This window comes from Colobus angolensis, unplaced genomic scaffold (assembly GCF_000951035.1).
Source record: "Colobus angolensis palliatus isolate OR3802 unplaced genomic scaffold, Cang.pa_1.0 Scaffold27, whole genome shotgun sequence".
Taxonomy (NCBI): Eukaryota; Metazoa; Chordata; class Mammalia; order Primates; family Cercopithecidae; genus Colobus; species Colobus angolensis.
The window spans coordinates 11238069-11254202 of NW_012115932.1; the positions used below are offsets into that span (position 1 = coordinate 11238069).

Consider the following 16134-nt stretch of genomic DNA (forward strand, 5'->3'; position numbering starts at 1 on the left):
CACAATCCAATCAGACTTTCACATATACCCCTCCACATAATTGCTCTTGCCAAGGTCACCAATGATTACTATGTTGCTGCATCATAATTGTCCATTCTCAGTTCTCTTCTTAACGACCCATCAGCAACATTTGAAACAGTGAATCACTCCCTCCTCTTTGATACACTTTCTTCATTTAGATTCCATTCTACCATACACTTGTGGCTTTCCTCCCGCGCACAGGTCACTCTTTTTTTTTTCTTTTATAGTTATTTGACCCTTCTGGTCTTATGGTTTCTCTTTCCATACTCCTTTACTGCTTTCTCTTCTTCACTCCAAACTCTTAATAGGAAAGTGACCTGGGGCTCAATTCTTGGTATTCTTTTCTATCTACGTTTATTCCAAACTGGTGATCTTCTCCAGCTCCACAATGTTAAATAGCACGTATATGGCAATGACTCCCAAATCTGTATCTTGTATATCAGATCTCTCTGATATATTCAGCTAACTGATCAGCATTTTCACTTATATGTCAAACACCCAAAGCAAACTCAACATGTCGAAGACTGAAATTCTGATCTGTGCGCGCGCACTCACACACACACACCCTGCTGTTCTTACAGCCTACCCCATTTTAATAGATAGTAACTCTTAGTTTTCAGTCCAAAAATGATGTCACTTCTAACCCTTCTGTTTCTACCATGCCCCACATGTAATCCATCAGCAAATTTCAAGACTGCGGACCCTGCCACTCTTTCCATCCAGATAGGCTGTAATCGTTTTTCCCATGCAATCCTAAAATGTGTTTAAAGTGGTCTCCTTGATTCGGTTCTGCCACATTCCTTTATTGCTCTTTGCAGCAAATCTCACAAGAACAATCCTTTTAAAATGTAAATTAGATGATGTCACCTTTCTCTCCCAAAACAATGCAATGTCTATTTCACTGAAACCAAGATCCTTAAAATCACCTCCAAAGCCACACAGTACCCAGCTCTCTCCTTAACTTTCTGATGTCTTCTCCTAAGGTTGTAACTTTATTCCCTTCATTCCAGCCACAAAGTCCCCCTTACTCTTCCTAGAATGTGCCAGGCATGCTCCTTCCTGGGATCTTCGCATGAATGGCTTCCTTACTCTGCAGGTATTGGAAAGATTAAATTTCCCAATTTACTTAAGTAGTTGTTTAAAGTCACTTTATCAGTGAGCTTTCCTGGGTCAGATTATTCAAAATATTCACAAGTGGCCATGCACTCCTCTGCTTTCTATTTTTTTTTCTTTTCATACTACTTACCACCTTTTAAGCTACTACATTCTTAAGTTTAATTAGATTCTATTTGTCAATTTTTGCTTTTGTTGCAAAAATTGCAACAAAATTTTTTGCTGTGGGCATTGTTGTCATGAAATCTTTGCCAGTTCTTATGTCCAGAATGATACTGCCTAGGTTGCCTTCCAGAGATTTTAGTTTTGGGTTTTACGTTTGAGTCTTTAGTCCATATTGAGTTGATTTTTGTATGTGGTGTAAGGAAGCGGTCCAGTTTCAATCTTCTGCTATGACTAGCCAGTTATCCTAGCACCATTTACACCATGGAATACTATGCAGCCATAAAAAGGAATGAGATCATATGAGCCCTTTGCAGGATCATGGATGGAGCTAGAGGCCATCATCCTTAGCAAACTAAGACAGGAACAGAGAGCCAAACACTACATTTTCTTACTTATAAGTGGGAGCTAAACAATGAGAACATATGAACACAAAGAGAGGAACAAAAGACACTGGGGTCTCTACCTCAGGGTGAAGAGTGGGAGGAGCGAGGAGCAGAAAAAAGAACTATTGGGTACTAGGCTTAGTACCTGGGTGATGAAATAATCTGTACAGCCAACCCCAGTGATACGAATTTACCCAAACAAGAAACCTGCACGTGTACCCTTGAACCTAAAATACAAGTTTTTTAAAAATAAGTAAACCCATTATATCCAAGTACCTACTGTAGATAAGCACCCTATCACCCTAAAAAAGGTACTACATACTTAGACATTATATTAACTGTTTATTGTCTATTTACCTCAGCCAAAATAGAAGCTCTGTAAGGGCAAAAACCTGGATCTGTTTTGTTTGCTGATACATCCCAAACCCTTAGAACCAGGCTTCACATTTAGTAAGCACCAATAATATTGGTCATATGAATGAATGCATGCACTAATGAATAAGGTTCTTTACCTTTGTTTTTCCAGCCCAGGGTCCCATTCTTTTAGGGTCTATGCCTCTTCTCATGTATTCCCGGCTCCCATATAGTAGGCTGTCTTTCTGCTCATGGTATCCTTCATTTATGGTGTGAGATAATGACATAACAATGTATGTTAGGAATGAATATTCATTACAGGAAAAAGGACCTGGAAAATTTATCCTACTGGTTCTGCTGCTGTTTCTACTACAATGATTACTCTGCACTATTTTCTAAAATATTTTATTCAGGACCCCCTATTCTGGTTACACCATTAAGTGTTTTCTAGTCATAGATAACTTTTATCTCAATAGGCTTATGAGGATAGGTATTACTAAGCTTGTTTCATAAATGAGAAGACTGGAGATTGGGAGTGGAAGTTTAATTAGATTGCGTACTATCAAACCGTAAGTAGTGGAATAGGAGTTCAAACTGTGGGCTACTCGCTTCTAAAATATTCTTAACCACAGATATACACAGTCTCTCACCTAGAGAACAAAGTGCATGGGTTTCCTGGCAGTATATCAGTCATAGTGTGGTTTCATCACATGTATTTTTGCTCCATAACTTTAGCCCAAATTGAATGGAACTTGAAAAGACATACAAATGAAGGTTATTTCTATGTAGTGCAATTGAACATATGAGCAGGGAAATGTTGAGTGATGTGACATAGTAGACAACATGATGATATCACAAATAATTTAAAGTATGGAATTAAGATAGATTTTTCCAAGGTTTTTATTTTTTTAATTTAAATTTTTTTTTTAAAGAAAGTCATAGAAAAGTACAGAGAAGAAAGCAAGCAATGAGCATCACTTGTAATTAACGAGTGTCAATATTTTGTCAAATTTGCCTCAAATCCTCTTTTTTTTTCCTAATTGCCTTCTTCTCCCTCCATCTCCAGAAATAATTGCGATTAAGAATTTGATGTGTATTTTTCCAGTCCAAACTTATCTCTTTGCTATGTATGTGTCTATGAACAACATATAGCACTCATTATATCTTTCTTATTGTGTTTTTGTAGCTGGACATTTGTAATTTGATGTCTATCCCTCTTAAGACCAACACTATTATTTCTAATAATTCTCTACTCCTAGAATTGCCATTGTGTGGCAAATGATGGCCAGAGTTAAAGGCCTTAAGTTCCTTTTGTCACATTTTCAGGAGACTTTTTTCATCTAGACGTCTTTTGTAACAAGCAATATATGAACAATGTTATTTAGCACATTTAACTCTGTCAACGGTTTTCAGTGGACAGTGTGAAGATCTTTTTAAAAAAATCATAACTCGATGCCTCTGGATATGCTGAAATCCTCATGAAGCTGTTGTCTCTATTATATGTGAATACATCCATCAAGTGTTGATAGTAATGGTTGTAAGGTCCTTTGGTTTATAGCTCTAACCACATTGGGAATGATATATTTTAGTGGAGAATTAGTCTCTGGCATTGCTGAAACTGATTACTTATAGTATCACTCACACCATGTATATAACAAGTGCTGATGGTGTAGTATTTCAGCTGTGATGACATAAGAATTTTTTTTAACCTTATTGAGCCAGCTTCTGCCTTCTATTCTTGAACTCCTTTTTGACTTTGGCTGTGTGTGACTCAACAACTCTCTGTAAGTCAACAGCTGCCAGATGCTAAGTGTAATTAAGGCTTTACATGTATTTGTAACCTACAACATGTGTTTGGAAAACAGGAAGCAAGGTGGGAAAGGAAGAAAAGGAAAACTCTTGACTCAGTTTCAATTATCCTCTCCCTGTTTAATGGATGCTAACAGGCACTAGGAAGCTATGATCTGGCCATTTTTTATAAGCTCCATGGCTGGAGGCTTATTATGGTTTTAGACAAGTATCTACATCCTAACTGTAATTGGTGATGAAGCAGTTGATTTAAAAGAATTGTTTTACAAACAAGAGTATATCATTAACATTTCCCCTCAAATATTTGTGGTCTAATATACGGTATGATTACTTACTGAGGCAAAGTATCTGCTACACATATATTCACCTGCTGATAGACTGTGATCCATCCATCTCGCTAGATGTCAGACTGCAGATGAGTTAATTAACTCTTGAGATCTAGAATAATTCTTCTGTGATAGGAAAGTCAAAGTGTTTTCAAAACATCAAGTACCTGATGGAAATAGGCACCTTGGTGAGTGCTGAAAATGCAAATGTCATGTGCCTTTTGGTTAATTTCAGTAATGTTAGCAGCGTCTCTACTGATATATCATTTTATTTTGTATTTTTATGGGAAAGTAAGATATTGCATTACTTAATGGAGTAAACATTAAATATATCTATATACATGCACTTTAACTAGAAACTGCATTTTATTTACGTTGTTACAGAATAAGCTGAAAACAGAATCCCATTTCATTGCCTATCATTTTGTAGTTTTACATTTACTGTTGATAGCAAAATAATAATGATAGTAAAATAATAATAGCTCATACTGATCAACTTGTTGGTGTGTGTGTGTGTTACACACACCTACACACATATTTATTATATATGACCATAAGAGGCAAGTACCGTTATTCCCTCATTTTGCAGGTGAGAAAATGGAAACAGGAGTATTAAATAGCTTGATCAGGAAAACAGCAACAAAATAGTCCTCACAGCAAGTAGGAGAACTCTCTATCCAGGCAGATTTTTTAAAAAAGATAGAAGAAGAAATAAAAATAAGCAAAAGTCAGAAATCTGAGCATTGAATTGTAAGCCCACTGTAGGTTTTCATTGTGAGCAAAGACTGGTACCAGAACTGCAATGGAGAAATGGCCTGAGGCTTAGAGCAACAAGGACATGAAACTGAGATTTCTGTAGTAAGCCAGGAAACCTAAAAAGAGGTGTGTGTTCAACCCTACCACATGCACATTGCCTGTGTAGAATCAAATACAAATTTTTAGCAGGAAAGAATCCCAGTTTAGCCCGTGTGATTTTTGAAAATTGAAATAAACCAACATATCTAAAATTTAATATAATTGCGTATATAAGAAAACAAACCTTTATAGTTAAGTGTGAGCAAGTCCATAAATAATTGATCTTGACCTTTAAAGTTTGAAAACATTAGAATTTATCATATACATACTATTAACTATGTATAATAGAAAAACTAAACAATTGAAAAGCAATATCAATTGTATAAATGAAATACAAATTGTTGAAATTAAAAAAAGTTTAGAACATAAGAGTGAATGTGAGTTCAAGCACAATTAAAGAAATACATAGACATAACTGGAAAAATAATGATAAGAAATTAGCAACAGACTGCACAGAGAGAAAAGAGATAAAAATACAACAGAGGCATTTAGAGAGAAAAAGGGTAGCATAAGATCAACTGAGTTTTGTTGGTGAAAAGAATAGACTATGGAAGTGAATAAATATGTAAAAGAGGCAATGACTGAAACTTTTTTATATTAAAAATCATGAATTTACAGAAATAGAGGCACAAAATATATCAAGTAAGATTAGAACTCTAAATAGACTGGTACAACATACATATTGTAGTCCCTAGAGCACCAATAAAAAAATGTGAAAAGATAGACAAAAACCCTAGACAAAATTTAAATGAAAATTTTAAGTAATTTATTAACTCACAACAAATTAGGCAAAGAAACACAGAGGGAGGAAAATACAGGGAGCACAAACAGGAAAACAAATAAACCTAAATCCAATCATATCAGTAATTACATTAAATATAAATTGACTATTGTACCAATTAAAAGATAGAGATTGTCAGATTACTTAAATAACAAGGCCTAATTATTTGCTATCTACAAAAGGCATATGTGAAATGTAAAGACAACAGAAAAGTTGAAAGTGAATAAATGGAAATAGATGAATCACGCGTTTATTGATTACGATAAAAATAAGAAAGCTGGCTTGACTGCTTTATATAAGGCAAAATAGACTTTAAGATCACAAGAATTACAAGAGAAAAAGATGAACATTTCAAATTGATAAAAGGGTCAATTTATTCTAGAGATAAAAAAGTCTACGTGCCTAATAACAGTTTTACAGCAAGAAAGAGAAGGAATACAAGACAAAGCAAAATTAACAAAAAAAAAAAAAAACAGGAGGAAAGAGAAAAAAAACAAAACTACAGATTTAACTCTTTTCTCAGTAACTGAAAAAAATATCTAGACAAAACTATAGGATATAAAGTATTTGCAAAATGTTGTCAACCACTTTGACCTATTAGGCATTTATAGGACACTACACACAAGAATTCTAGAATCACATTATTTTTCAAGGGAAAATTCTGCAATATATTCTATATGTTGGGCTATAAAATAAGTCTCAATAAGTTTCAAGATGGAAGTCCTGGAGAGTTTGTTTTCTGTCTACCAAGTATGTAATTTAGAAATCAGTATCAATCAGACAAGTCCCAGATATTTGGAAATAAAATTACACACTTCTAAGTAACCTATGGGTCAAATAAGTAGATGAGAAATTTAAAAATTTTGAATGATTTGCATGTACAATACATTCAAATTTGGGGGGTACAGATAAAGAGGAAAATATTATAGATTTGCATAATTACTTAAGAAATAAAGAAAATATTTCAAATCAGTGATCTACCATCCTACCTCAAGAACCTAGAGAAGGATGAGAAAACAAAACTCAAATTACGTAGAAATAAATAAATAAGCAAGATAAGAGCAGAAAATAGGGAAATGGAAAATAAACAATACAATAAATTAAAGCCAACAGCTGTTAGAAAGATCGATAAAATAAAACTCCAGTAAGAATGATCAATTTAAAAAGAAAGGATCCCTCATATCAAAAATGAAGGAAAGAATAGTTATAGATTTACACATATTTAAAAAGTCATAAATGTTTGATGAAATGGACAAATTCCCTATAAAACACAATTAATATTAGAAAGCATATATTACCTCAAAAGTCTTTATTAGGATCACCATATATTGATGATAAATGTTCAATCCATCAGAAAGCTATAATGCTAAACTTATAATATATACCTATAAAATAACCTTAAATAGACATAGAGCAAACATTGATAAAACAGTAGTGAGAAACACCCATCACAGTAAGAAATTTCAATATATGTCTTACAATTATAGACAGGACACGCCAACAGCAAATTAGTAGCAATGTGTAAAATGTATAGCATGAAATGTTTATAATGAAGGATGGCTGAATATTAAAGACATAAAGGATCAAATTTTGAAGGTATAGAAAACAACAAATGAATGAACTCAAAGACAGAAATAATTTGTATGCATAAGGGTAGAAATTAATAAACTAAAAAACATATACAGACAGTAGATAGAGTCAGAAAAACAGAAATTTTGTTCTTTTGAAAGAAAAAGACTATTATTGGTGAAACCAATTCAGTTAAAAAAAAGAAGGCACAAATAAATATTCTGAGGAATGAAAATAAAGACAGTATTCTACAAATCCAGCAGAAATTTTTAATAAGCCTAAACAATACATGGATAACCTATTGTATTTATGTCAACCTATTTGAAATTATAAATGAAATGGGCACATTCCTGGAAAATTTATTGTTTCTAAATTTTCTAAATCAACTCACAACAAAATAGAAAATAGTAATAATTTTATATAAAGAAATAAAGCAAGTTTCTTCCTCTGTAGACTGATGATCATCATAATAGCTAGATTTGTTTTGTGGTTATTCTGATGCAGGCAACAATCTAAGCATTTTCTGCTGCTTTTTGTCATTCAGTACCCTCCTCCACCCTGTGAAGGTAGGTGCTATTTTTCTGTCCATTTTATAAATGAATAAATGAAGTCAGCAGAAGTAATTAATTCTAAGACTATCTGGTCAACAAGTATTTTTAAAACAGACAATCTAACTCCTGATTTTCTTAACCTTAGGCTATATGGTGACTGTTTTGCGGGGCTGCTTTTTTAATTAAAAGGGAAAACTATATAAAAGCATTTAGGACAGTGCTTGACACATTTTGAAGCCCTAGTAAATGTAAACTAATCTAGTAGCCTTGCCGCTAACTCACTACTGTCCTCTTTCCCTCTCTCTCTCTGATGAAAATAATTGTTTAGGGAGGCAGAGTCTCATATAGTCAGGTGAATGTACATGTTTGTAATGTTCTCACATGGGATAACTGATTAGTATAGTTTTTAATACTGAAATTGATTTTTAATCTTGTTAGAATTTTCATCAGCAGAAAACCATCTCCAACTAGCCAAGCTCCTGGACATTTCATTATTCATTATGAACTGCCAGTTTTTCAGCAGAACCTTTGTGTTGTGGCTAATTTTGGGTTTTCCAAAATGGGCGTTGTTCAGATTGGAATGGGAAAATGCCACCACACCAGAGGAGAATGCCACCTTCGTCTTTCTCTTTGAAAATTATAAGCTTACAGAAAAACCTAGGATACTGGAAAGTCTCCTGTCTTCACTAGCCATCTTGGTGTTTCCTTGATTTAGAATGTGTTTATTCATGTTGGAATGGTTCTAGTCACAAATTGTAAATGTTTGGACACATCAGAAGACATTTATATAGATTAAAATAATTAATCTAAAAGTTTACAAACATCAAAATATCAATCTCTTAGGTGTCATACATTAAAAATTGTAATTCTTAAAGTACACTTTTGAAATACAAATATTTGACTTAAACTTTTATGAATAATAATGCATGTACACATGCTCTGTTGTTTTAAGCCAGAGGATTTTGGGTGAACAGTTTTATCAACATTGGGAAAATATCTAAATATGTAAAAACAGATGAACTTTAAAAGGGCATTAAAAGACAGTTTATGTGAGGACTTTCAGGATATACAAGCATAAAACATTAGTATTCAGAAATAGTTCCTTCGGTGCCTTCCAAAGTGGTGATCAGTGGATATGTAAATATGTAGGCTTTTATATTTGTATAAAAATAATATTTTAGATAATATTGATAATGGTTTTAAACTGATTATTTTGTATGGTTCACACATATCTATAATTGCTCAACATTTAAATATAGCATATTTAAACTAAATGTGAGATAACAATTTGGCATTTCATTTTGATTTGTCAAACAGAAATAAAATTATATTTTATCACTAATAACTGCTACATTTTGCTTGACATTCTATGGGCAAAAGCTGAAGGCATCATGTCAAATTACTTCAATTTCTTTGATAAAATGTACTATAACATTATAATTTCTATCTTTTTCTTAAATATCTGCTAGAAAAAAATGGACTCCATATTCATTCTTGACTTTAAAATGTACGCTCTAACATTTGCACAAGAAAAGTGACCTGTGTTTGTTTACAAGGGATTCTCTTTGTTTTAGGATGAATGATTTTAGAAAAAGCCCACTTAAAAAAGGAATCAATGTTTGAAAGAATGAATATTTCAAATTAAATAGTAAAAATAATTTATTGCAACTGTATCTTGAAAAAAATAAACCTAATTATCAAAACTATATTTCAGTTTATGTTTACTTTTATTTACTATTAGAACTATGCAGATTTTGCATAGTTCAGTTTAAATTTAATATTATTAACTATTTGAATGATACATATTTTTTTCAAAATGATAAAGAATAACAGCTTGGGGGTGGGGCATACAAAACATATTCATATTACAGCAAAATTGTTTCATTGTACCACATTATATCTTTCCCTTTAGGCTTGCATTTTGCAGCAGGATCATAGAGAGTCATTTTTTCCAAAAAATATTTGATGAGTTCATTAATTTTCCTAAGGGCTTCTCATTAACCTTTTATTTAAATAATTATCATTGCTCATTCAAGTTGAGATTTTCTTGGTACGTGGTATGACCAGTGATTTTTTTACTATATCCTGGCCAGTTGAAATATTACATTATGAAACCCTGGATCATATTTAAATCTTCTGTTACAGTAAGCCTCTTCTGACACTGAGCCAATGGAAATAGTGGGATACTGTGTCTTGACTACCAGGTGAATATAAAGGTCCATCCACTGTGTGTACTCTGATAAGGTGGGGAAGACGGTGCAATGAAAGAGTGCTGCTTCATTGCTGCAGGGCAGAGTTGGGTTTTTAGAACCCTCCCCGCCCCCCACCCCAGGCCTCTGTGGATGACAACCTCATTGAGATGGAGACAGTTACCTCCTTACCATTCCCCACAAGTCCTCTTCTGATTGTGTTGGTGAAATTAGATTTAACATTTACCCTTCTCTGCCCTCAGCAAGGAGAGGGAGGGCTGGGGATAAAAGTCCAGGATCCCTGCGCTGGTCTCCACGGACAACACTTGGTCTTTTAAAATTTTACCCTGGTGTGTTTGTAGAAGTGTAGGGATGGGGCTCCTTGCTATAGCAGGCTGTTTTGGGGGCTTGTTTTGTCCACTACCATTTCCAATTTGCAGGTTTCTCTAGCACCAGGTTTGGAACACATGAGGCAAAAATAAATCCCAGGAAACTCGCCACCTTGTAGTTCCTGAGGCTCCAGGACCCTGTTAAATCTACCTCCTTCCCTCTCATTTTTCAGAAACTGCTTATGTGGTTTTTGTATGTAATGTCCAGGGTTTTTAGCTGTACTTAGTGGGAAAAGTAGAGAGGGGGAACAATAAATCTTGGTCCAGAACCAGATGTCTGTCAAATCAGATTTTGAAGTTCCCACCATCGTGACCACACTATTTCTATCTTCTCTTGTTAACTGGCTTAATTCTGTTAGATTTTGGTTATTCTGTGACCTTTTTGTGAACTAAATTTCTTTTTTTTGCATACTTTTTCTTGACTTCATGGAAATCTGCAACTTCCCAAGCTTTACAGTCTAATTACAGATTGGCACCATATTACTTTCTGCTCTCAGTAAGAAATTACTTACTTACACATTGATATGGTAGTTAATACGAGAAGAGATACTAGGAGAAAGTGGGCAGGCATAGGTGAGGATTAATTTTATAAGTAGTCATTCGTGACTATTTTCGTGTTATTACAATGTTATTTCTCTGTATAGTTTCTTCTCTTAAATTCAGGGTACTTGCATTACAAACATGTAGACAATGAGAGTTTTCTGTATTGCATTCTCACTTTACTACAGTTAACTTTTATCTTCTTGCCCTTGTAGTAGAAAAATCTGTTCCAATGCTGACATTTTCAGTGCTATTTGTATATCCTGGTATTACCATGACATGATAATTCTGACTTAACTACATATGTGCTTTTCCTAGTTAAAGGTTATTTCAAAGTTGGTAAAAACTTAGAAAATAAAACCATAATCACAATGCACATACATATATCTCCTTAAAATTGCATCCCAAATAGAATTAGTGGGTGAAAGGATGACTCTTGAATTCTGTTGCGAAATTTCTCTCTAAAAAAGGCATGGAGAGGATCTGGATTATACAATGTGGTTACGATCAAGAAAAGACAATTTAAGGTCCAAGATATTTATCAAGAGAATTATTTTCAGACTTGCATTCCCCTCTTTTGATCACTGAACAGTTTTTAGATGTTAACATTCTTCCCCAACCTTAAATTACACTAAAATTGCTTTATGTAAATATTATAGATTGCATGTAATCATTTATCTATAAAAATATTGATTCTGGCCTTGATAATGTACTCTGGGGCCACACTGGGTGGGTTACTGGCAACAGCCATAGAGCACGTCCCTGAAATAAAATGCATTGGCACATCATCCATATGCACTTTAATCAGTGCTATCAGGAGACTGGAGACAGATAGAAGATAAATAATAAATATGTATTCCATGATTACTGATATATTGTGCCTCCTCGTTATCTTTCTGAAAGATAGTAAAGAAGAAATAAAGGGTTCATGGCTTTCCACTAGAAATCTTAGCTTGGAGAATCACACATTGAGTAGTTTCTCTCTTCCATTCAAACCTGCCACGGAGCTTACTAAAGACTTAATTGTGCAAGATGAATTAGGGCAAAATCAGTCTTCCATCGATGAGCAAAGTAAGTGCAAAATGGTAAGCTGAGCTAGTATTAAAGATGCTTCCATACTAATTTACATTCTGAGAAGTGTGGATAGAGTGCAGGGCTTCTTGCTGTAAGATAAAATACATGGAAAACAATGGTTGGAAATAGATCCATATAGAGGAATGTTTGGGAAAACTGGGTGTGGTATGAGCAAACTGAAGTAGGTATGTGTGATAGCTTCTCAATGGAGTAAATCCCCAGTCCTTCGGAGCGTTCACCCCAAACTAGAGGAACAACTGGTGAACAGGTTGTGAAGGCATGAGGCTTGGACCACTAGGTGACTTCCATGGCTCCCTGTTCTTTTTTTTTTTTTTTTTTGAGACAGAGTTTCACTCTTGTTGCCCAGGCTCAGGCTGGAGTGCAATGGCGTGAACTCAGCTCACTGCAACCTCCGCCTCCCAGGTTCAAGTGATTCTCCTGCCTCAGCCTCCCGAGTAGCTGGGATTACAGGCATGCACCACCACGCCCGGCTAATTTTGTATTTTCAGTAGAAATGGGGTTTCTCCACATTGGTCAGGCTGGTCTGGAAGTCTTGACCTTAGGTGATCCACCTGCCTTGGCCTCCCAAAGTGCTGGGATTATGAAAGTGAGCAACCGTGCCCGGCCTGTTCTTTTCCTATGTAATATTTATCACTGTATGGATTGCACTTTGTTTATGTGATTCTTTGATTAATGCCTTTTTCCCCGATTAGACTGTAAATGTCATGGACTATATTTTTATAATGCACACTGTTACATCCCTGATGCCTCGCACAGCACTAGGAACAATAAATATTTGTTGAATGATTTAATAACTGGATAGACCTGGTTTTTTTTTTCTTTCTCCTGAGTATATGACTCACCAGCTTCATATGTTAAGCCAGCATGCCTGGAAAAAGCTTGGTCCAGAACCTGTCCCAGGTATTAATACTTTCAATGAGGTTCCTATTCTTTGAGTTAGTGGAGGTTAGAAAGATACCAAACTAGGAACTGTAGGGAAATGGTGACATTGGCAAGGAATGATCCTGTTGGAAGGTGAAGATGAAAAGGTAATTTTTTTAAAAAAAATCAATATTGATTTTATAGGAAAATCTTCCTTTCTATATATACCAATGTAAACATACTCATTTACCTTTTCCTGGCAAATTCAGCACAGAACTTCCAATTTTCTTTATAATATTGCTCCTTTATGGCTCAGGGGCTATGAGCTTGAAGTTGAAACTCTTAAAGTACACTTTTTCTTTTCTAACATTTGTGGTTACTTTTTAAATGTATGCAAATCTTACCTGATTCATGAAGATCTCAAGTTTGTTTTCTCATAAAAATAAGATTTCAATTTCTTTTCTCAAGTAAACTTAACTAAAGAAGGGACACTGTGTGTATTCCATGTGGTCCCATGGCCTCGGCCCACTGTTACCTCTGGAACCCAGGCCAAAAAACACATGCGATGCTCTTCACAGAGACTCCCGTCCTCACACAGCTGTTTCTTCTTTCCCGAGGAGATCTTTGAAAGTAGTTCTAGATAATGAGATGTGGGAAAGCTATGTGAAAAGTTGTCTTACTACACACCCACTCCATTTTAAATGGGATTGTATACCTACAAATCCTCACATGTGGAATAAAAATATGTGTGTTTTAGTTTGGGTTTTCATTTATTGTGGGAAAATGAAGCAACGTATCTTATGACTCTGTCCAGAAGGAATTTGATCTCTAAGGACAAGATGGAGGACTATTACTATAAAATGACTTTTTTTTCAATGACTTAAGGATGAGAAAAGCAACAACGGAAAGATCTTTCAATATTATGTATACACATATACACACACACTCAGTAACTTCATTCTCATAGGCTACTGAGACTGACATATACATTTTAATATATAATTGTGAGACAGTACCTAATTACCAAGGATGCAAACTGGAACTGAATACGCTGGGCAGAGAATTTCAGACAGCATGATAAACCGTACCCAGGGAATAAACAGCAGCACTTAGCACTGTGCTGATGGCAGAGAGGATTTCCCTCTTCACTGCACAGGTAGTGGGTTATCACCCCATGCTGACAGGAATCTGCACTTGGGTTTACTCTCCGATGAATAAGTTTCATTCTGAAGAGACAATTATGTATAGAATTGGGCTTGATTCCATTTATACAACCAAATTAGGCTGGGAAAGCTCAGAGATTATTTGATACCATTTAAAAACCAAAGGAGTCGCTCTTCGTCTCTAGGTTGCTGATTTCAGTGACACATTACATATACATACCTAACATAACTTCATTTCTGCCATTGATGGGCCATGTATACAACAGTGGTCTCGTAGGATTATAATACTGTATTTTTAGTGTGTCTTTTCTATGTTCAAATACAAAAAATATTTGCCATTATGTTACTTTGCCTATAGTTTTCAGTTCAGTAAGATGCGGTGCAGGTTTGTAGTGTAAGAGCAGTAGGCTAAACCAAAGCCTAGGTGTGTAATAGGCTAGACTGTCTAGGTTTGTGTAAGTCACTCTGATGTTCTCAGAGCAAACATCACCTAAGGACACATTGCTCAGAACATATCCCTCTCTTTAAGCAATGCATGACAGCATTTATTAAAAATGACTAGTTTGGCACATACTGTCATATGAGGCACACAATCACCCTGAGAAGATTTTAAGAGATTAATGCCCAGATTTCACAAATGAGAAAATTGGGGTTCGTGGAGTTAAGAGAATTGCCATAAATGAGACTGTTATCAGTGGAAAGCTAGGACGGGCACCCAAGTATTTTAGCTGCCACTCATATTTATCAGTGGGTTAAGGCTGTAAGACATGAACCTTAATTTGATCCCTGCATAGGGATCAGATCCAGGTATTGAGACCATCAAGATGCTTGACCTTGGATAAATGCCTTAAATCCTCTGGTCCCCAGTTTCGTCATCTACATAAGGATTACAATAATATTGTCATCTTCATAAAGTTGCAAAACTTTAAAAAATATAAAATGAAAGTTGCAAAATAAAAGGTGCACAAGTAAGCACTTGGTGTATATTAGCTATTATACATTCAGAGTTTTTTCACCTACATGGAGCTACCTAGACAATAGTGTCAGCATACCTAAAAATCTCTGAAATAAAATCTGAGCATTCTGTCCTATAATCGATATTTACTTTCTTTCTTTTGTTTTTCAAAGGGATCCCACTGTCCTGAAGACTCTTGTCCAAGATCTGTTTCTGTACACCACGTGAATTTCGTGTATTTGTCAGATGCGAAAAGTGTCTGCTTTTTTGTAAGAATAAATTTTAACTTTGTAAAGCATCTCACAAATTTTAATCAGCTTCTCTGTCACTCTCACCCTAGGAACCAACTTCACCCTTGCAGAACTGGGCATCTGTGAGCCCTCCCCACACCGAAGTGGCTACTGCTCTGACATGGGGATCCTTCACCAGGGCTACTCCCTCAGCACAGGGTCTGATGCCGACTCCGACACCGAGGGAGGGATGTCTCCAGAACACGCCATCAGACTGTGGGGGAGAGGAATAAAATCCAGGCGCAGTTCCGGCCTGTCCAGTCGTGAAAACTCGGCCCTTACGCTGACTGACTCTGACAACGAAAATAAATCAGATGATGAGAACGGTAGGCCCGCTTCTTAAATACCTTTTTATGTTCTGTGCACTGCACCACGTGGGGCCTCGAATATTTTTGTTTTTTAATAAAGAGGCGCCATAAAACCATTCATTTACTTTGAAGTCGACCTTGTCTACACAGTGTGAGCTGGGGGGAAATAAACCAGCAACCCTCCAGCACACAACAAATGAGAAGAGAATTTTAAAATCACATTTTGATGATAACACAGCATTCAGGTGTAGTCAGTTGGTCTTATTAGCAAGTAAATTACATTGCAAAAGAGGCAGCTTGATAAACTATGACCTATGCCTAGAAAATGTCCTCTCTCCACAAGTTGCTAGGTCTTTGTATTGATTTCCCCTTCCCAGTAAATGGAAACCTGGGTTATTTTTTTCATGAAGATCTCTT

The 16134-nt window shown here is 35.3% G+C and overlaps 1 protein-coding gene across 3 annotated transcripts in view; it reads left to right on the top strand.

Annotated features, from left to right (window-relative positions):
• The window catches only part of TENM2 (teneurin transmembrane protein 2), a 984758-nt gene that overhangs the window by 65956 nt on the left and 902668 nt on the right, over positions 1-16134 (top strand). For all 3 annotated transcript variants that reach the window (XM_011947738.1, XM_011947740.1, XM_011947741.1), the window contains exon 2: positions 15460-15735. In XM_011947738.1, coding sequence (XP_011803128.1) covers positions 15460-15735 — 276 coding nt within the window. The remainder of the gene's footprint in view (positions 1-15459; positions 15736-16134) is intronic.